At 36.3% G+C, this 22,010-nt stretch overlaps 1 protein-coding gene across 1 annotated transcript in view; it reads left to right on the top strand.

Annotated features, from left to right (window-relative positions):
* gbe1a (glucan (1,4-alpha-), branching enzyme 1a) overlaps positions 1-22,010 on the top strand; it is a 158,884-nt gene that overhangs the window by 93,154 nt on the left and 43,720 nt on the right. Inside the window, exons 7-11 of the mRNA XM_016240088.1 lie at positions 936-1,051; positions 2,373-2,500; positions 4,665-4,763; positions 18,682-18,792; positions 18,910-19,081. Coding sequence (XP_016095574.1) covers positions 936-1,051; positions 2,373-2,500; positions 4,665-4,763; positions 18,682-18,792; positions 18,910-19,081 — 626 coding nt within the window. The remainder of the gene's footprint in view (positions 1-935; positions 1,052-2,372; positions 2,501-4,664; positions 4,764-18,681; positions 18,793-18,909; positions 19,082-22,010) is intronic.

The following is a 22,010-nucleotide window of genomic DNA, read 5'->3' on the forward strand; positions in this document are numbered from 1 at the left end:
TATATATATATATATACGTATATATATATATATATATATATATTATATATATTATAATTAGCTTTGACTTCAGTGCAGTGACAATATAAAAGCCAGTAGTAAACAACATGTTGTGAGATGTAATACAATGCTTTTCTTGTACAGAATAGTTGGGTCTTGGCTGTATATGAAATGCATATAATTCTTTCAAGGGGTTCATCATATTTTGGCATCCATAGCATCTAAATGCTTGAAAACCCCTGGTCTAGGACATTATTAGGGTAATACTCTTCATGCAGGATTTAAACAGTTAAGGACGAAGGAAAGCAGTAAGAGCAATAAATGGAGAGCAGGAGGCTGTTCTCAGAGTGCCACTTCTCACGAAAGAATGGTTTCAGTCTTGAGTTAGTTTCATCTCCTCCTCGTTCACACACTGTTCATCGTTCTCCTCAGGGAATCACACCACCACCAGCCGCCCAACCTGCTGCTCCTGCTGCCTGTTTCTCTTTTTTTCTCTCCATCTGTCTTTTTGGGCTGAATCAACCAACCTTGTGTTACAGCCACTATTTAATCAGAGAACGAATCCATTACTCAAATGTGTGTTTTAAGCGCTGTCAATCAATTAAAACTTAAATGAGATCATTACATGAAATGCCAATTACTCTATCAAATTAAACACAATTTACAAAAATTACAATTAATTGCACATCTAAATATTGAAGATAATTCCCAAAATGAAGATAATTCGAAAACATTGTGGCAGATAAGTCATTCATTGAGCAGATATTACAAGTAGAATGTGTCGTTTGAGAACAGCTTGACATGTTTTAGTTTTTTTGTATTTATATGCACCAGAGTGTGTTCTAGTTGATTGATTTTTGGATTCTTATTTCATCAGACAAGGGTCGATATTATGTGGAAGCTCTGGAGAAAATGTCTTTCTCTGTTTCCCATAGCTGGGAGGTGGTGCGGTTCCTCCTCTCAAACCTGCGCTGGTGGATGGAGGAGTATCACTTTGATGGCTTCAGGTTTGATGCTGTGACTTCAATGCTGTACCACCATCATGGCATCGGTTAGTTGTTCTGCAACTGTAAACAAGCCATCATTCATTGTAAAAACAAATCATTGTCTTAATAGTATTTGTTCTTTTCCTGTTAAAATATCTAAGTATCAAGGTAAATTTCTTTCTTTCTTTCTTTCTTTCTTTCTTAATCATTTATTTAATGTTTTCAGTTCCGATCCCTCATTTGGTTGATTAAAAAGAATCAGCTCATAAGAGTCATTCAGAAATCAGTCTAAACTGGTTGTGCTGTATGCTGATTCACTAAAAGCTAAAAGAATCGGCTCATAAGATTAATTCATTTAGGAATCGGTCTATACTGTTTGTGCTGTATGCTGATTCACTAAAAGCTAAAAGAATCATTCAGCTCATAAGATTAATTCATTTAGGAATAGGTCTATACTGTTTGTGCTGCATGCTGCTACACTAAAAGTTAAAAGAAACAGCTCAAAGGTGTCATTTGTTCAGGAATCGGTCTACACTGGTTGTGCTGGATGCTGATTCACTAAAAGTTAAAAGAATCGGCTAAAAGAAATAATACATTCATAAATCAGTCTACACTGGTTGTGTTGTATGCTGACTCACTAAAAGCTAAAAGAATCATCTCATAAGATTAATCCATTCAGGAATCGGCCTATACTGTTTGTGCTGTATGCTGATTCACTACAAGCTAAAAGAATCGGCTCATAAGAGTCATTCATTTTGGAATCGGTCTACACTAGTTGTGCTGTATGCTGAAAATACGAAAAATTAATGACAGATACAACCAACTCTCTGAAAACATGCAATGCAACTTTGCTTTTGATTCTCAAGTAGGTCTAACATTTATCCTATGCAAGGACATTTCATTTTTACTGAAAATGAGACAAACTTACTGATTAATTTATTTTATTTAATATGCATTGCTGTGTCCATGTAAAGATTATTTACCTTATGTAGAAAGTGGTGTACTTCATATGTCAAATGTCACTGTCTATATTGGTCTATAGAGAGAGCGAGTCTGTATAAGTGCCTCTGAATCAGTTCAATCAGATGAAATGTGAAGGCTTTGATGCACTGATTCATGAAGCGTGTGTAAGAGGCATGTCAACTATGTCATTTCTGTTGTATTAATAAAGCTCCGAATCATCGAATATGGAGGAAAAGTACAAACTGCATGAATAGTTTTGAAAGGCCCTCTTAGACCATTATCATAAATGATGGGAGACCTTGGCCACTCTGTGCATATTACAGTAAAATGATTACACTTGTGAAAAGATTGTGATGCCATTAATCCATATCCCACTGGACATTTTCTCTGAATCACACAGTCAAATTATCTGGTTTTGCCCAGGCACGTCGTTTTCGGGGAACTACAGCGAGTACTTCGGGATACATGTGGATGAAGATGCACTTGTCTATCTGATGCTGGTCAATCACATTCTCCACAAGCTCTACCCACAATGCATCACTGTAGCAGAGGTAAGAGTCTACCTGCAACGTGGTGCATTTCTATTTTTTCACAGGAGGTATAATTTTTCCTCTTTCCCACCAATTACAGCTCCCATTACCTTTTTCTCGCTCCCAAGTGGAAATTTCATTTCATTCTTTTCTATTCTCCTGCTCTGTGCTGGTGCGTTTATTTAAAGCTGAGCTCCTGTGAGGTCGGAGCTGAATGCTGTGGCTAATGGATCAGGCTGATAATTGGGTGATTAAGGCCAAAAGATTCAAGAAAAGAGCAGGAGAGATTTTCAGGGGCAGGCTCCGTAAGAATCTGCGCCACAGTCTGTTTTGCTCTCTTCTTCGCTGGCCTCATATGACCCACAGGCAGATTGTAATAGAAGCAGGCATTTTTCAAATTGCTTTAATTTGCCCATCTGCCAATGTTATTAATCAAAAGTACAGAATGAATGGGAAGTAGAAGAGTACAACAGCTGAAGATGGACGGAATCTGTATCTCAAGGGTTACCTCAAACCAGGCAACATTCGTTCCATACATTTACTCAATCCCAAACCCTCTCACTGCAAGAAAATAAAATCTGAATTAATATTTTTGTTCAAAAACAAACACTTTGCTTTTGAGTATGAAGAGTTTTGCCAAAGAAAGTGACTCCTTCAGTTAAAGTGTGTTCTTGATTGCCATTTTCAATCCTTACATTTTCTTAACCCTAATGTGGCATATAAATTGGGAAATTGGACCCCGTAATGGTCAGATCTCAATGGAACTGCCAGTCTCAATCCAAAATGTTCTCTCTATATATTATTTTTTCTCAATTTTTCTCTGCACCATGGCTTCATCTTTGCTGAAAATTCCAGTTCAAAATAGTCTAAACTGGTCTAAGGTATATTAACTGGTTAATAGCTTTGTGTGAATTTGAGTCATTATCCACTGAAAATCTTGACCTCCACCACAGCTATCCTTAGCACATTTGTTAGAGAAGTAGTCAGATTTGTGTATGAAATAATATTGTAAATCAAATATTTTCAATGAATCAGTCGATCCAATTCACAAAACCAGTCTGAATGATTCATTCACAAATAGGACTAATTTGATACTCGAGTTCAACTCACTGATTCAATGCTCCTGTTGCAGGAGGAAATGGCTTACTGGAGGGGAGATATACAAAGCTTCAGGACACATGGAAAAAATGTTTGGAGCACTTTTATGATGCATTTAGGGTCATTTGTGGCTTTTAGTTTTACACTGAAAAAATTGAGTCTCTTCCTCAGTATTTTTGTCTTGTGTTCCAGTACAAATATCTAAACATTCTTAATTCAAGATACATTTACTTGCGAAGCAAAGTGGTGTAAAATATGAAGTATTTTTTTCTGATTAAGTGAGTTTATGCTTAAAAAATGTCTGTGGTGTAAGAAAAACAAACAATACACAGGGAAATAAGATTATTTTTATTACTTCATTAGCTGATATTTTTTTTTGTTTTAAGCAAAAAATCAAATTTAATTTTGTTTGTAAGAAAACAAGACTAAGGGCCAGATTTACTAACAGCTTGCGCCAATACAAACCTTTTTGCGTTAAAACTACTGTCAGGATTTACTAAAGACGCGCAGTGAAGAATAAGCGATGAAAAGGTGTGGACACAGTTATTTTTGTGCCTGACTTTATATGCATTTGCAGGAGTTTCCCTTTCAGATGCAAAATTTAAGGGAGGAGAGTATTAAAATTAATCATGCAACGCGATATACTAATGTTTGAACTCATCAAATTACTGGTATTTATGCCATTATTTAAAGCCTAAAGAATATGTCTTAAAGCAGGCAGTAATTTGCGCTGCTCTTGGTAGATTCCGCTGGTCATTATAGAAATTATCTGGCTGTGTCTGTGTTCTTTAATGTGCGCATTGTTAGTGAATCACCCACAGAATTTTATCCTCCCATCTGCGCTTTTATGAAATTGCACTCTAATGCTAATTTGTTAATTTAGTAAATCTGGCCATAAATATCTGATGTCATTTTGCTTGCCAACTAAATGTATCTTGGTTAAAGAATGGTTAGATATTTGTCATGACCAGCTTGGACCAGATAGAAGCCAGGTGTTCCAAGACACAGCTTAATCTGCATTTTTCCAAAAGGCAATGCACATGGTCACACTTTTTACTGCTTTCCATTCCTCATGGATTTTGTGTAGGATGTATCAGGGATGCCAGGCCTGTGCCGGTCCATTGAAGAGGGAGGACTGGGATTTGATTATCGTCTGACCATGGCCGTGCCAGACAAATGGATCCAGGTGAGCTTCCATCTCCTGTGATTTCTCCCTCTCCACACAGATGTTGCTCCTTTGTGTTTGGTTCTGTGCAAATGATGTTGTTTGATGTTTGCAGTTCACCGTTTTGGGGTCATCTCTCTTTATGAAGCTGTGTATTTGTAGTCTGTGGCTGTCGTGCGTCCAAATCCCCTGCTGGCTCGGCTCTATCTGCGCATGTATCAGCGTGGGCATTTCCGCTTTAATTCGAGCCAGGTTTTTGCATGACCGTGCCTTTTTAAAATGACAAAAGGAAGAGTATTGATTGAGTTTGCTTCGTGAGTTCAGGGTGTAATCTGAGATCTGGCACAGCCTGTTCAGATAGCAGCCCTCTTTTTTCTGTTGGGCTTCTATTTTAGTCCCACTTTACCCATCTTTCATTCGTCCTTTGGCAGCATTTTGAATGCCATTAAAAGGTCTGTGTATTGATATCCCCGTCTCTATCTCTCTGTTACATCAAGCCTTTCGTTTGTGTGAATTTTTTTGCGCTGGTTCTGTCTCTCTCTCTCTCACACACACACACACACCTCTCGTTCTTCAGACTTATTCAATATGACTTCCAAAACTCTAATCACTTTCAAGTCTCGTATAGGAAAGTCAAAAATTTTCACGCTTGGCACCAAACCAGAACATAACCCCCGGAAAATAATTGAAAACAAGTGAAACAAATCATATTCAATCATATAAAAAAGAGACTTGAAAATTGTATTGCATTTTAGCTGAGCACAGAATATCAAACGTATACCTGTTTACAATCTTAAAGGAACAGTTAAACCCAAAACGACAGTCCTGTCATCATTTTAGCCATGTGCCAGTATTCGGTAATGCGATATATTCAGGATAATGAATATGCACAATATTGTTATCGTGGGCACTTAAAAATACCTATAATAATTATTTATTTTTAATTTTGAACGCATTTTAAGAATACTTTTCCCATCAACTGGTCACAATGCACAACACCGCTGATGTAAACAAAGCACGGATGAGAAGCTCATGGTGGAACGCGTGAGAGATGCTCTGGATGAAAGCGCACATTCACTCTCTGACAGCAAATGCCACTGAACAGCATAAATGCAGCCGTTACCCCGGAAACCTGTAATCAAACAGCTGTGCTACTTTCTGTTTCTGAAATGTGTTTAAATTATTTAAATAGCCATTCAGATTTTTGCACTCGCTATGGTGTTCATCACAGTGCCAAATACTTAAATATTTAGACTTAATAGGCTATTTATTTTCAAACTTTTTTACATTTTCATCTGGACTAAACATGCCCTAGATATTGTTTGAAAATGTTTTGATTCTTTATTGTTCGGTCACACTTTACATTAGTGCTTCATTAGATAGCATTAGTTAATTCATTAGTTAACACAAACTGCGAATGAAAAATTCTTCTAAACATTCATTAATCTTAGGTAATTCCAATATTTAATAAAATTAAAAGTTGCAACCGTGTTATTTAATGAGCTAACATGAACTAAGTTTTATTTTTTAACAAAGATTAATAACTTCTATAGCAAATGTAGCTATTGCTCATTGTGATTGTTAAGGCATTAACTAAGGTTAACTAATGAGATCTAATTGTAAAGTGATACCTATTGGTCTTTATAATTATTTTTCACTTTAATCTGTGTAAAATGTTTAAAAAAAATTCTGTATTGCTTTAATGTATTTAAATGTTATTTTTGTTATAAGAAAAAAGTTATTAAACCTGTTATACTGTATTATGACAACCCTTTTTTTAAACTAAATGTCAATATCATGATAATACCGTATACCGTGATAAAAGCATTAGCAATTAATCGCAACATGAAAATTTGATATTTGCATATCTCTATTTACTCACTCTCATGTGGTTCAAACCCGAGTGACATTATTATGTTTGTGGAATGTTGATGCTGCTCTTTTCCAAAAGCTTACAGGTAACATGTGTGTACTTTTTCAGGTCATCTAAAGACATCTGATAAATTTGTGAAAAATCTGTTCCCACACAAAGCTATGTCATTATCACTGTCACCATACACTGAAAAAAATTATTCATTGAATTTACTAATTTTTTTAAGATAAGTGGTTGCAATCAATGTATTTTAGCTACATTTAAATAAATAAATTTAGTTGACTAACTTTCAAAAAAAAATGTATTGTAGCTGTAATAAATTGTTTGCAGCCACTTACCTTAAAAAAATGTAGTATCATTTTTTTCAGTGTAGCTCTGAAATCTCATCTTATGCTTCTGTATGGTCATATTATGCCCCAATTGTGGTATCAATGACAATGGCACTAATTTTTGCATATCTTATAATCAATTATGTTGCGCCAACTTTAAACGTGTGGAGGCATTTACAAAAAAAAAAAAAGGAATCATGCTAAAAGTTATGCTAATAATCTTCTTGAGTGTTTTTATTTAAAGAAAAATATCTAAATATCACTTAGAAGCAAAATTGCATAATTGTGTAACTATAATGTTAAAAAAAATTATATTTCAAATAAAAGCTATTTTTTAACCTTCTGTTCATCAAAGAAACCTGAAATAAAATGCATCATGATTTCCACAAAAATATTAAGCAGCAAAACTGTTTTCAACATTGATAATAAGAATAAGAAAAAGTTTCTTAAGCAGCAAATCAGCATATTAGAATGATTTCTGAAGGATCATGTGACACTGAAGACTGAAACTTCAGCTTTGCCATTACAGGAATAAATAACATTTTAAAATGTATTAGAATAGATCAAAGAAATGCAGCTTTGGTGAACTTAAGAGGCTTCAGAAGACTTTGAGTACAACCCACAAGTCCTATGTACCAGTTTTATGGTATAATTTTATGTTATTTTTAGATGAAAGTCATATGGGTTTGGAAGAATGGGGGTGAGTAAATTAATTTTCATTTTTGGATGAACTTTTCTTTTAATCCCTTGACAAACTACAGTAACCCTGCGTCTGTGACCCCCCTCAGACAAAGAAATTTATGTCCACACTTCACATCTCCGTGCCATAACTCTCGTTTTCACAATGAGGTGTTCAAAAGGGCAAACTCCCTCCTGATTTACTACTGAATTCCACCTCTTCCTCGCTTTCTGTGTCTCTCTTCCTCTCCTCCTATGTCACACGCAGCTTTAGGGCTTCTCAGCTGTGCGCTGCGCTGTGACAGAGGTCAGCTGAGCGTGGCTCACTTGTGAAATTAAAATGTCCGCCTCTCCGAATCGATAATGCAGATGATGAACAGAGTGGAGAGAAACAGGAGGAGAAGAGGGCCACGGTCTGTAATGAAACCTCCCCAAAAGCTAATGAAATCTTTAGAGCTTTCCATAAAGAGAGCAGCTGTTCTCTCTCCCTCACTGTATTCGGTGATGAATACATTAATATGTGGAATCAATAGGTTTATTAACGATGCCGTTTGATTTGCGGGGCCGAGAGGAGAGCGAGAGTTCAGTCATACTTCCTGAAGAAGAGAAATCGAAATGAAGTTATAACTGAAGAGCAGATTAGATCACAATGAGTTTCTGGTGGCCTGTGGCGGGTGGCAGTTATAATGTCTGCTGCTGTCTGTTGGGTGGAGAGGTCAACTTTAACTGAGACATACAGTATCATATAGGTGTTTCTGTGTGCATTACCACTTAAATTCACATTCCCACATAAGCATCATGGCATATTTTATTTTTATTTATTTTTCTTGTTTAGGTTTTTCTTGTCTAGGTTTTGTTTTGGTTGTGTTGAAGTTTTATTTTTTTCTGTTGTGTTCTGTTTTATTTAAAAAAAAAAATATTTTACTTAAATATTTTTCTTTTATTTTTAATTCAGGTTGTGTTCTTTTTTTGTTTTGTTGTTTTGTTTCATTTTGTTAGTGTTGACGTTTTGCATTGTTTGTGTTATCTTGAGGTTTTTGTTTCACTTGTGTTGTGTTTAAGTTTTGTTTGTGTTGTCTTGAGGTTTTTGTTTTGTTTGTGTTGTTTGAAGTTTTTGTTTCATTTGTGTTGTTTAAGTTTTGTTTGTGTTGTCTTGAGGTTTTTGTTTTGTTTGTGTTGTTTGAAGTTTTTGTTTCATTTGTGTTGTTTAAGTTTTGTTTGTGTTGTCTTGAGGTTTTTGTTTTGTTTGTGTTGACTGAGGTTTTTGTTTCATTTGTTTCGTTTGTGTTGTGTCAAAACAACACAATATTACAATATTAAGTAGCAGCTATAACACGTCTTCACCATATGGCTTCAAAGCAGCCATAGAATTACATACTGTTACTGTGTGATCTTTTTTTATTCTTATGCAAAATGTTTATTTTATATAGTAACCCTTAAAGCAATAAGCCCATCCAGTGCACATCATGGCTAACGTGGTTATAATAACAATACAGCACAACCTCTCATACCTTATTGTATTGTAAGTATTACGCATATTGTTAACTACACAAGCACTTAGCGTGGATCTTTGTGAGCAGGTTTTAGTCTGTTATGAGTTTGATCATGTATTTTATCTGTGTGTAGTCGTGAGTATTTATTTACGTGTGAGCATATGTGCGAACGATCTCTTATGTGCTCTGGGAGAAAGAGGTCATGGTGGCAAATAAAGCCATCGTGTGTAATTACCAGCAGTGCCACTAGAAAACAGATTAATATCCTTCTGGCCTCTCTGGCTAAAAGCACTCCACAACCCTTATTTGTTTAATTCATATCCTGGTGCTGAGCTCCATGTGGCTGTTGATTTGATTAATTTGCTTAAGCAAATTAACTCAAATGATCTAATAATTTTCCATTACCTCCACACCCACGTCAACACCCCACCCTCGTGCTCGTCTGCTCTCAAGAGGAACAATTAAAGCTTGTAACGCATAATTGTAATGGGAAGTCACTCTTTTTGGCTTCCTCATTAGAGCATATTGGAGTTTTAGTTCAGCCTCCGGTGGATGAATTATGTATCAATATACTTTTATTTCTCTTCGTGGTCTGAGGAGGAGAAATGTGGGAGGGAGAGAAAGATGGAGAGAAAATAAGATATGATGATCGCGAAGGCAGATAACTGGCTCTCTCTTCCCATCAGACTGCACTGATTGTGTGTGATTGCGGGGGAGCTGTGTTTGCAGTAATTAAGTCTACGGTTTAGGCATGTGCACTTCCTGTTTGTTTGGTTAAATAGCAGATTTCATGAGATGTGGAATTATTGTAATCGTATGATGAGAGAGAAGATGATATGTTGTGCCAGCAGTACTGTTTTCTCAAGCTTCAAGTCTTGATTGGCCATTGAATGTGTTAGCAGAGAGATCTAGAGGAGAAAACATCCTGTTAGCATTTCCATTCATTTCAATGGCACTTGTTCTTCTGCCGTATGATCTCCAGATTTGAAATCTGCCATCTTTGCTCATGGGAGCACAGTTCTTAATATTTAACTCGTGACTGTTTTTAGAGTCTTTATAGTTGTCCTAAAGCTTTGTCTGAAGTTTATGTACTCATTCCTCCCTCTACTGAACAGTTGAGGAATTACAGCTGCATATGACAGCAGGCAGGCACAGTTGGCACCGTGCTTGTGCTTAAAAACACATTTGTTTTTCTCTTCTCTGTCTATCTTTAGCAATTACATTTTATTTGAGGTTTTTTAGGCTTTTATGGCATGGTCATATTCAGAGCCATGGCACAGCAGTAGTTTGCTTTCTGTGTGATGCGTCTGTATGATGCATCATGTGGTGCCCCTACTTGAACACAATGCATTGAGTCCAACCAGCATCATTTTATTACTTTTTTTTTTTTTAATAATCAGTTAATCAAGTTTATTTATTTATCTGTTTATTCATTTATTTGCATCTTCATAATTTGTGATTTATTTAGTTATTCCATTGCTCATCATGAATTTTCTCATATACTGGACTTTTATTGTCTTTAAATCTAATTAGAATTACTAGACTAATAAAAAGTAAAAACGTTTGCATTTTCAGAATAACAACATGCTATTTACTAGGCTATTAATCAAAACATGCTGTTCTTTTAAAATGTCTTATTCATCAAAGAAAAGCTTTCTAAAAATAAAAAATCAAGCAGCTCAACTATTTCTAACTATTTCTATTAGCATATTAGAATGATTTCTGAATGATTATGTGACACTGAAGACTGTAGTAATGACTGATGAAAATTCAGCATTGTCACCACAGGAATAAATTATATAAAGTATATTAACATAGAAAACTGTTATTTAGAATTGTAATAATATTTTACAATATTACTGCTTAAAAAACATTAAAAATGTCTATGAGGTTTTGTTAGATTTATCACACTTCTGGGCATAACTGAAGCTAAATAAAACCTGCACCTACTCACCAAGATTTTTTTAAAGTAGAAAAGTTTTCTAGGAGAAAAAAAAATCCTCAGAAAACTCAGAATATTGATTGGATTCGAAGGTGTTCAAAGACTTATAGCGTGTGTGCATTGACCACTTTGACCTCTGGGAGTTGGTCAGTCCCAATGAGATGACACAGCAGCTTATCATCTATTGATTTGTCTATTTATGCCCTTCTTCTGCTCATAAACACAAACACAGACACAAACGCTCCTGCATTTCAATCTGCCATTACAAATTTAAATTTTAAATGCATTTGATTTGCTAATGATGCCGTTTGCTTATACATAAGTATATATAGTAGCAACAGCAAGGTCAAGGGGTCAGTTTCCAGGAAAAGCATACACTGATAAAAATGCAAGCATTGAATGCACTCTTGGATAGAAGCATCATCCAAAGGCATAAATGTAAATCCATAATGTACTTTAGCAAAAGCACATAATATCAAGCTAATGTGCTGCGCGCAGGGTAGTTCATATGTTACGACAAAAGATGACCTCTTCTTTTGAAAAAGCAAATGAACTGCTAAATGAGAGCTGATACCCATTGTAATGACAGATTAGAGTCGGATCTCATCCTTGCTTCACAAAAGACTCTTCCCAAACTCCTGTCGTCTCTACATCATCTAAGAATCTCTGTGTTAAAGCCATCCAACCGGGACTCGTGTTTCTAATCCTTTCCTTACATCCCGTGGTTCAGAGGCACCGACGTTGCGCATGTCTCATTGCTGTTCAGAGTGGCATATTTATTTGAAGACTGTATTCACATGCCGAAGGCCTGCAAGAGCGAGAAACTTTGAGTTTCCAAATGCAGTTTGTGGTTTCTGCCTCAATCTCCTTTGCGTCCCTTGTATTGGTGTACTAACCCTGTCTCAAATATGGAAAACCTGTTTTTTTATCACATAAAAGTGTCTCGTAAAAAAGGGGGAATGGTTTCAGAAAGGAAAACCACTTTGCTTTGAGATTTCAGTTCTGCTCCTCTTTTTCTTTTGTTGTTTCGCAGTATATTTGGAGTTCCTTATTATTCCTGTTCCTCTGTTGTTTACGTCTCTGTGTTTCATGTTGCTTATCTGTGCCTTCCAGTTTTTTAACTTCGTCGCACATGTGCTTGCTGGACAAGGAATTTTTGTTTTAACAATCCTGACAGTCCCCCCCCGTGCTTCTTCCTAATTTCTCTTTGTGTAGCTTATATTAAGAGGAAATGTGAGCCGAAGTTCTTGTCACATTCAGTGAACTGTAATGAATTACACAGCACAACACAACAAAGACGGCAGACTGCAGCATATTTCGACCGGAAAGATCTTCACAGATTGTAAAGCAGTGTAAGAGTGCTGGCAGGGCATGTAACACGCTGGCCTGATGCACTCCCTCCACAGGAAACCGTTCCGTTCTTTTGATTTGATCTTTTTTTAAAAGAGGGAAAATAAACACAGCTTCTAGCTTTGGCTTTGAATGCATGTGATTCAAACTTCTGTCTAGGGAAGGAAACTTTTCTGTCTTTTAAGTCTTTGATTCTAGCATGAAGCTTACTTCATAATGATGTTATCATATTTAATGGGATAGATCACTTTAAATGACAATTTTGTCATCATTTACATCGTCATTCCAAACCAGTTTGACTTTATCTTCTGTCAAACACAAATGAAGCTATTTAGTAAAATGTCCAAGCTGCTCATTTCCATACAGTGAAGATCAAGCAAGATTTGAAGTGAATGGCTTTAATTTTTACTTTTGGTCACATTAAATGATAAATAATTTTATGTTTAAGTGAACTAATTATAGACTAATAATGAAGACAGCTTGCTTGCATTGTCAAATAATTATTTTCAGTTATGTTTTTTTTTTTATATAATTTCCAGAAAATATGTTCACAAATGATTTAATATTTTGTTTTGTTGTATCTTCTGTCCTTCTGCTGCATCACATATGCGAGCATAAATAATCGTGCTTGTAAAAATAGCAAATCATAAACCAAAGCCTCATAACAGAAGTTCTAATTAAATATATAAACAACTTTCTGCAACTGTGTAAATCAGTTTGAAAATGAACGCGAATCTGAAAGTGACTTTATGTGAGTATAATTCATTTTTGTTTTGTTTTCCATGCATGGTCACCCCTTCTTTATGATATAAGGACAAGGGCAACTAGGCAGTAAAATCGTTAATGTGTGCGCTGTGCCTCTTCAGCTCCTGATCAATGCTGTTTTTCAGTTTTATAGGATTCTTCTTTTGGTTCTTAAACATCAAGATCAGTGGTGAGGATTTACAGCTCATTATCAAATACTGATCAGCGTCTGTGTTGGTGCTAAAAAGTATTAATGTGGTTCAAAGAACACTGAATGTGCAGTGCTTGCTGGACAAGGAATTTTTGTTTTAACAATCCTGACAGTCCCCCCCCGTGCTTCTTCCTAATTTCTCTTTGTGTAGCTTATATTAAGAGGAAATGTGAGCCGAAGTTCTTGTCACATTCAGTGAACTGTAATGAATTACACAGCACAACACAACAAAGACGGCAGACTGCAGCATATTTCGACCGGAAAGATCTTCACAGATTGTAAAGCAGTGTAAGAGTGCTGGCAGGGCATGTAACACGCTGGCCTGATGCACTCCCTCCACAGGAAACCGTTCCGTTCTTTTGATTTGATCTTTTTTTAAAAGAGGGAAAATAAACACAGCTTCTAGCTTTGGCTTTGAATGCATGTGATTCAAACTTCTGTCTAGGGAAGGAAACTTTTCTGTCTTTTAAGTCTTTGATTCTAGCATGAAGCTTACTTCATAATGATGTTATCATATTTAATGGGATAGATCACTTTAAATGACAATTTTGTCATCATTTACATCGTCATTCCAAACCAGTTTGACTTTATCTTCTGTCAAACACAAATGAAGCTATTTAGTAAAATGTCCAAGCTGCTCATTTCCATACAGTGAAGATCAAGCAAGATTTGAAGTGAATGGCTTTAATTTTTACTTTTGGTCACATTAAATGATAAATAATTTTATGTTTAAGTGAACTAATTATAGACTAATAATGAAGACAGCTTGCTTGCATTGTCAAATAATTATTTTCAGTTATGTTTTTTTTTTTATATAATTTCCAGAAAATATGTTCACAAATGATTTAATATTTTGTTTTGTTGTATCTTCTGTCCTTCTGCTGCATCACATATGCGAGCATAAATAATCGTGCTTGTAAAAATAGCAAATCATAAACCAAAGCCTCATAACAGAAGTTCTAATTAAATATATAAACAACTTTCTGCAACTGTGTAAATCAGTTTGAAAATGAACGCGAATCTGAAAGTGACTTTATGTGAGTATAATTCATTTTTGTTTTGTTTTCCATGCATGGTCACCCCTTCTTTATGATATAAGGACAAGGGCAACTAGGCAGTAAAATCGTTAATGTGTGCGCTGTGCCTCTTCAGCTCCTGATCAATGCTGTTTTTCAGTTTTATAGGATTCTTCTTTTGGTTCTTAAACATCAAGATCAGTGGTGAGGATTTACAGCTCATTATCAAATACTGATCAGCGTCTGTGTTGGTGCTAAAAAGTATTAATGTGGTTCAAAGAACACTGAATGTGCAGTTGTGTAGTCTTAAGATTAGTCTTTAATTAGGCTTCACTTTAACAGTAGTTATGTCACAAAAGTACTAATTATTCATATGATGCACACATAAAACAAGATACTTTAAAGTCATCTTGGGAATGTTGATTCTGTGTAATTTTTAAAAAGTGATTCGATATCCAGCATTTAAAAGCAAAACCTGTTTTACCTAATGTGACCTATTCCAGGATGAGTCAATGAGAAAAAAAAATGTAAGATTAGACTTTGAACAAAATGTGCATTCTGTATCAGAATGTATGCAGACAGAGCTTAAATGGCTGTTGGTTAACATTAACCAATAGCCCATGTAAATGCAAAAACAGAAAGTAATTTAAGTGGCACAGCAAGTCATTACATTTTATGAAAGATTATGGAGACAGATTTTGTGTTTGGAATAATGTGCAATGATGAATCAAGGATAATAAAAACTTGTGTTAAGGAGTTAATCGGGTCAATTCTGAATAAATGGAACATGGCTGAGTTTGGACTTTAATAATAGCTTACTATGGAAAGAGCAAGAGCAACAGGAAGGAAAATTAAGACATTAAGAAAATTAAGAGAGAAAGTATAGGACAGTTTACTCCCCAGGCGAGAGACTATGTGGGAGGAGACTTCTCTAATCTTAGTGAGAACTTAAAAAACATGTGAATGTAAAGGAAGAGACAGGCAAAACAACCAGCTGTTAAAATGTCACCACAGCATCAGTGCATCTTTCCTCAGAGGAGCGATTCTATCACAGACCTCGTCCTCTATTTGTACAACGCATTGCTGCTAATGACAGAGTGAGAGTCAGTCCCATCAGGGAGAGCAGGGAATGCTTCTAATAAGGAGCAAAAGTACTGTTTAAACAGAGAAGTTTGTAGGTGGAAGATGTCTCCCCTTCCACTGACAGAATGAGAAAGCGGGAGAGAGATGGAACAGATAGGGAGTGGGAGGCTAGGAGATGGCAGAGCACAGCCGCATTGATTGGCTCCAGCTCGCCCGTGGGCTCTGTCGATTGTGCCCCCTCTTAAAAGGTTGCAGTGTTATTAAAAGGTTTCCTTTATCTGTCCGTCACCCTTCTGCTCTAATGATGGTGAGCAGGAGAGGAGGAGCGGAGAGAGATGGGGCCTGTCAGAGTCACTTCCTTTCTGTCTCTTTGCTCCCTGCGCTTATTCCCTCCACAACCATGCTATCATCCTACTGGTGTTACATTCGGTATGTGCCATTAGTGGATTACTATTTGTGATAATGACTTAAATGCATCCTAACTGTATCTGTGGTGCTTCAAAACTTTGTGATGTATACTGTTGAAAAAAAAAACATTCTAAACTAGCCTAGTTGTTGGTATAGATGTTTAGCTGACAAACCTACCTACCCACCTAACTAGTTTGGCCAGGCTGGGAGACCAGCTAGACCATCTTAAGAGCATTAAGAGCAGATTCCCAGCTTATAAGGTTAGACCGTTTTGCTTTTTTTGGAGATGGCTGACCAGCTGGAAAGTTCCCAAAACCAATCCAAACCAAAATTTTAAAGCCAGTTAAATATATCAACTTGACTAGCTTGGCCAGGCTGAGAGACCAGTTAGACCATCTAAAGACCAGATTCCCAGCCTATCAAACCAATCTAACCCGCTTGGCCAGGCAGGGAAGCTGATTTTTACATGATCTAGCTGGCTGACCAGCAGGCAAATGGCCAAACTCCCCTAAAAGTGGTTAAACAGACCGTCCTAGCCAGGTAGGTCAGGCTGGGAGACCAGTTAGACTATCTGAAAACCAGATTCCCAGCTTATAAAGATGGTCTGTTTTGCTATTTTGCTGGTGTCCCAGTCTGACCAGCTGACAAGAGCCCAAACCCCTCTAAAACCAGCAAAATAGACCACCCTTGGCCAAGCAGGGAAACTGATGTTCAAATGGTCTAGAATGATTTCCAAGACACCAGTGGCTGACCAGCAAACAACTTTGTCCAGGCTAAGAGACCAAAGTCTCTTTAGGCTGGTTTAAACTTTTTTCACAAGGTTCATCCAGGGAAAAATAATTTGAAGTATTAACAACGTTTTCTCTCTGTCTGCATGTTTCTCGTCACCCCCTCACCTTATACTTCCAAACAAACTCTAAACAAACACCAACCTCCTGACTAGTTATGAGTATGCTCTGAAATGTTTATAAAATGAAATGATGTGCCAAATGAATATGCTCACCAGGGGAAAAAACATCCTGAGGTAAATACTCATAATCAGAAACAGGTGTCTCGCAGTAAGCAGGTGTTTGTGTTCGTTAGAGAGAGTTCGAGCAGTACAGAGACTTTAATCCTGTGTTCTGATGGAGGGTGCCAGACTTGTTCTAGTATCCACCTGTGCTCGTTGACCCTTGGCCACTCAAGTCGTGTCCGATCAACACAGAGCACTTGCAAGCTAGAAACGGTTTGGGAGGTCACCTTTTGCGAACAGAAATTTCATCTTTCGTTTCGACTCTTTCGAAGTGTGAGCTCGTTCTCAAATAAGTCATTGGAGGACAACATAGAACACTGATCCAGTCAATGACCTGAACATTGCTCCACTGAGTCCAAACATAGCCATAGACCCGCTCCCACAAAGCGTGCCAAATCAACGACTCAGAACAACAGTCGGTATTGGCAAAGTCAATGAGATTCACCAGGTCCGACCGTTAATGTGATCAATGAGCCAGCCTTTCACTAAGTACAGATTCAGCTTCAAGATGGCTGTTCCAAAACACGGGACATGGGAAGGACAGGGGACGGGCATCCGAATGCAGAATGGCAATCTGGGATTTCACACATGAAGGATCCCACACCTGGTCTGTAGAGAACTCTCAGGCCATTGAGCTCGCTACATTGAGTCTTGTCCCCAATTGACTCTCAGATGCTGCTCTGACCTCAACTTGATATGGTAGAAAAAATCTAGCCGCCCACAGGGTCTGCTTGTCATTTCCCATTCAAAGACTCATGTATCCTACCCCAACTAATTCAGTTTGCATCCTTTCATGTAAGTGCAGGGGTCAATGTGTAAACAATGTGTAAACTAATTTTCAGTTTGGAGCTGCTCACAATGCATCCTAATTCTACTGATCCAGATATTGGATGCAAATTTTGTTTTGTCCATCCAAATATTGATGATGTTATAGAAAATTGGGTAACACTTTAGAATAATGGTCCATTGTTAACAAGTAATTATGCAGGAAGTATTAGGTAGTACTACATTAACACTGAGTTTAATACTATTAACTACTATAAAGGCAAGATCATTAAGGATGCAAATTGTTTTTGACCAGAGAACATCATTGTTTATATTCATATCCTAAAGAGAAGTCCTCTCCAGGCTACTGCCAATAAAAACAGGTGTTTTAGAGTCAAAGACTTATTGAACTAACACTGAATAGAGCTCATAATAGTGAACTAATCCAATTATGAGCTTGTTAGCATCACTTCCTAAAAATGTAAATTAAATTTTATCATTATTATTATTCTATGTTTAAGTTTAAAATAAACAAAGAACATACGTTCATCCTTTGATAAGTGTTGTAGTCACAATCTCAACCGGTAGCCAACTTATTTGGGGGGATATAATTTTCATAAATTAATTTCTCTGCAAAGAACCCATTTGAGGTGCAAGCTTCTGGTAAAATACATTTTATGACCATGTTAAGAAAAATTGAAACCAAAAAAACTTAGTGTTGTGATTAGTAATTAATTGGTTATTCTTTATTAATTGGTCATAGTTAACAAGTTGTTTTCAATAACTATATTTTTATTTAGTAATTAACGAATACCTAATAAGGAACTTCCTTTATTCTAAATGTACTATTACTTACTGCTTAGTTAATCTTGCTTCCATATTAGTTAATAGTATTAAGTTCAGTGTTAATGTAGTATGTATTACAGTACTTCCTGTATAATTACTTGTTAAAAATGGACCATTATTCTAAAGTGATACCAAAAATGGTAAGAGCACTTGCTCATGAACTTTTTGTTGCTTAATCGTTTATCAAAGGTCCTGAAGGAAGTTCGGGATGAGGACTGGGATTTGGAGAACATTGTTCACACCCTGACCAACAGAAGGAGAGGGGAAGCATCTATTACCTATGCTGAGAGCCATGACCAAGTTAGCAATTTGTTAATTTGATACTCAACTTTTGCTGGTTACCATTCACAAGCACTTTGGTGTTTTATTCTCGTTATATAAGATTACACACACTCAAATCTCTACACTTGTTTCTAGGCCTTGGTTGGGGACAAATCATTGGCATTCTGGCTGATGGACAAAGAGATGTACACCAACATGAGCGCTCTTATTGCCATGACGCCTGTTATAGACCGCGGCATCCAGCTGCATAAACTCATCCGTCTCCTCACTCACAGTCTAGGAGGGGAGGGCTACCTCAACTTCATGGGTGAGTCTCCTTGGAAACCAGTTTTGCTGGATACTTGGTGCTTTTCTTTAGTGTGCCTCCACCAAGGAAGATGGATTGTTGGCATTCTTGGCAGGCGTAAACTAGTTTTGAAGTTGTTAGGCATATTGAATCGATGGCTGATCATGTGCTACTGGATCTTCCCCTTGAGGATTTTTTGAATGGGTTTCAAATGGTTAGTAATTCCCAATATTGGTTTGGTTGCGATTGGCATTACAGTTAAAAAAATAGATGTCTATAATACCATAAAATAAGACACTATCTCAGACAAGTGGCAGAAAGAAAGCAAAGTAAGTGTATACACACATCACAACACAGGAAAGAAACTACACTCAGTCGTGCCGGGCCTGAAGCGGTAAAAGATTGCTGTCTGGATGAGTAAAGATGTCTTTCATTACAAGCGCACTTCTCTTCTATCAAACGCATAAAAGCATTTCACTTTGTCTGCTCATCCATGTCTGTGCGACAGTACTGAAAACAGTAATATGTCCAAAGGTCACCATCTTTGTATCTCTCCATCTGCAAGTAGTAAGTAAAGGCACTCTGGTATAATTGCACACAAAGGCGAGTGGCAGAGCACATTCAGAGAAGAAAAAAAAGAATGTATGCCTGAGACTCGAAACAGTCAAGACCAGACGGCAAACAGCAGTGCCATCAGATCGATGGCAAGGCAGTCGTTTAGCCTGTGTTGAGCGAGAACAAATTGTTCGAGCAAAAGAATCAATCTGGCATGTCAAGACTAAAGCTCCTCATCCTAGAAAAATTCCTCTTAACTCAAAGTGAGAAAGAGGCCAGCAATGGAAAAAAAACATTTGGTAAACATGGAAAAGGACATACCTGCATTTCAAAAGGTAATTGTGTAAACGTCAACACTTTGCTCCTTCTTGGAAGGCAGATAATTCTGTGTGAAATTCACTGTGTTATGTATATATTTATTTTAATTTCTTTATATTATTTATAGAAGCCTTTTTTATTATTTATGGAAGTCAGGGTTTTTCATAATTGTCTTTATATCTATATTTATATTATTTTAAACATTACCTCACAGTTATTTTAGGCAGAAACAGGCTTCTTGAAGTGGTTATTTATTTATTTATGGTCTTATTTTCCTGTTAAAAATAAAATAAAATAAAGCAAAGTTGTGTTTGTTATTTTATGTATTTATTTATTTATTTTGTCTTGTTTTCCAGTAAAATAAAATAAAAAATAAAAATAAAAATAAAAATAAGCATGGTTGTGTAAGATAGTAAGCTAAACAAAAATGTTTTAGAGTATGCGGAAGCCTGGGGCTAGTTTTTATACACTTTACTGAATATTTCTCAGTGTGAAATTGTTTATTTAACTAAATTTTTATATTGGAGCAAGCCTGGAAGTCTTACCAAAAAGTTATTGAACATTTCCACCCATATTGTACAGGAAAAAGAAACAAACACAAGTCATCTTTTTGTGTGCATGTTGTCACACTATTTGGGTTAAGTTGTCACAATGAAAACAGCCAAATGGTCTAATATCGGCTTTTCAGAAAAAAACATAGATACAAATAGGCTATTTGTAGATTTTAAATATAATGTGACAACAGCCCCAAATACAATGTGACTCCCAAACTAATTTCTAGTGATTAGATGTAGAGCAGAAAATGGTCAATTATACTTATTAAGTAACTGAATTATGAACTAATGTGTAAAGAGGAACTTGGTGGAAGAGAGCAGGTTCATCCTGGCTGTTCAGGTGAAAGACTAGACTGCACTCCTTCTCAAATCAATGCTCAGTTTTGCTCAAATCCATCCACACAAACACATCGATCTCTCTCCCCGCTTACGCTGTTAATTAGCATGCTGTGGCTACATCATCTCCTACACCAGCTGACATGCTAGCACAGCTCTGTAAATATTCCAGCTCGTTTCAGAGGTCGCTGTTTGAACTGTGAGAGCTGCTTCAGGCTTGGCAGATTAACATCCGCTGCTTCATGAGATGGTTGTGGTGCACATCCATTCCTCTCAGCCCTCTTTCTCTCCGGATCATTGTGCTATTGGACATTGATGTTAGCAGTGTTCCTCTGATTAGTAGTTCTCTCTCATTGACTTTGGCTCCTCTCCGAGGGAACTAGAGAACTGATCAAAAATTGCTACGCCTGTCTGCCTCTGCTGTTTGTTATTACAACCATCATTGCAGGTCTCTGTTATTTAGGCTGTGCGTGTACATAGAGGGGCTAAATTGGGATTTTGAAGATGGGAGAACATTCAAATCTGATGTTGATCCTTGTGCTCTGACGCCTGATAGTTAGGTAGGTAGGTAGGTATGTAGGTAGGTAGGTAGGTAGATAGATAGATAGATAGATAGATAGATAGATAGATAGATAGATAGATAGATAGATAGATAGATAGATAGATAGATAGATAGATAGATAGATAGATTACAAGTTACCCTATTTTAAATGTAATAAGTAGTGTAACTATTTCAATTACTTTATTAAAGTAATATAATGGATTACATTTGATTCCTGACACTAATTACTGTCAGAGACTTTCAAAATTCTTCATCTCTTGAATTAAGACTATAATCATTTAATTTTAAAGCAAAGCCACCACAAAATCAGAGTTTAGCACCTCTTTTTACTTTGAGATTGTTCTGAGTTTAAATACAGATTTAAAATCATAATGAGAAATAGTAAATATTAGTGCTGTCAAATGATTAATCGCAATTAATAACATCCAATATAAAAGTTTTTGTTTGCATAATATATGTGTGTTCTGTGTATTTATTATGTATATGTAAATACACACATACAGTATATATTTTGAAAATATTTACATGTATTTACATGTCTGTATTTATATTCATATAATTTATTATTAAATAAATATATTTAATATATAAATATAACATATTTTTCTGAAATATATACCGTATA

The sequence above is a fragment of the Sinocyclocheilus grahami genome, unplaced genomic scaffold (assembly GCF_001515645.1).
Source record: "Sinocyclocheilus grahami isolate Dianchi unplaced genomic scaffold, SAMN03320097.WGS_v1.1 scaffold581.1, whole genome shotgun sequence".
NCBI lineage: Eukaryota > Metazoa > Chordata > Actinopteri > Cypriniformes > Cyprinidae > Sinocyclocheilus > Sinocyclocheilus grahami.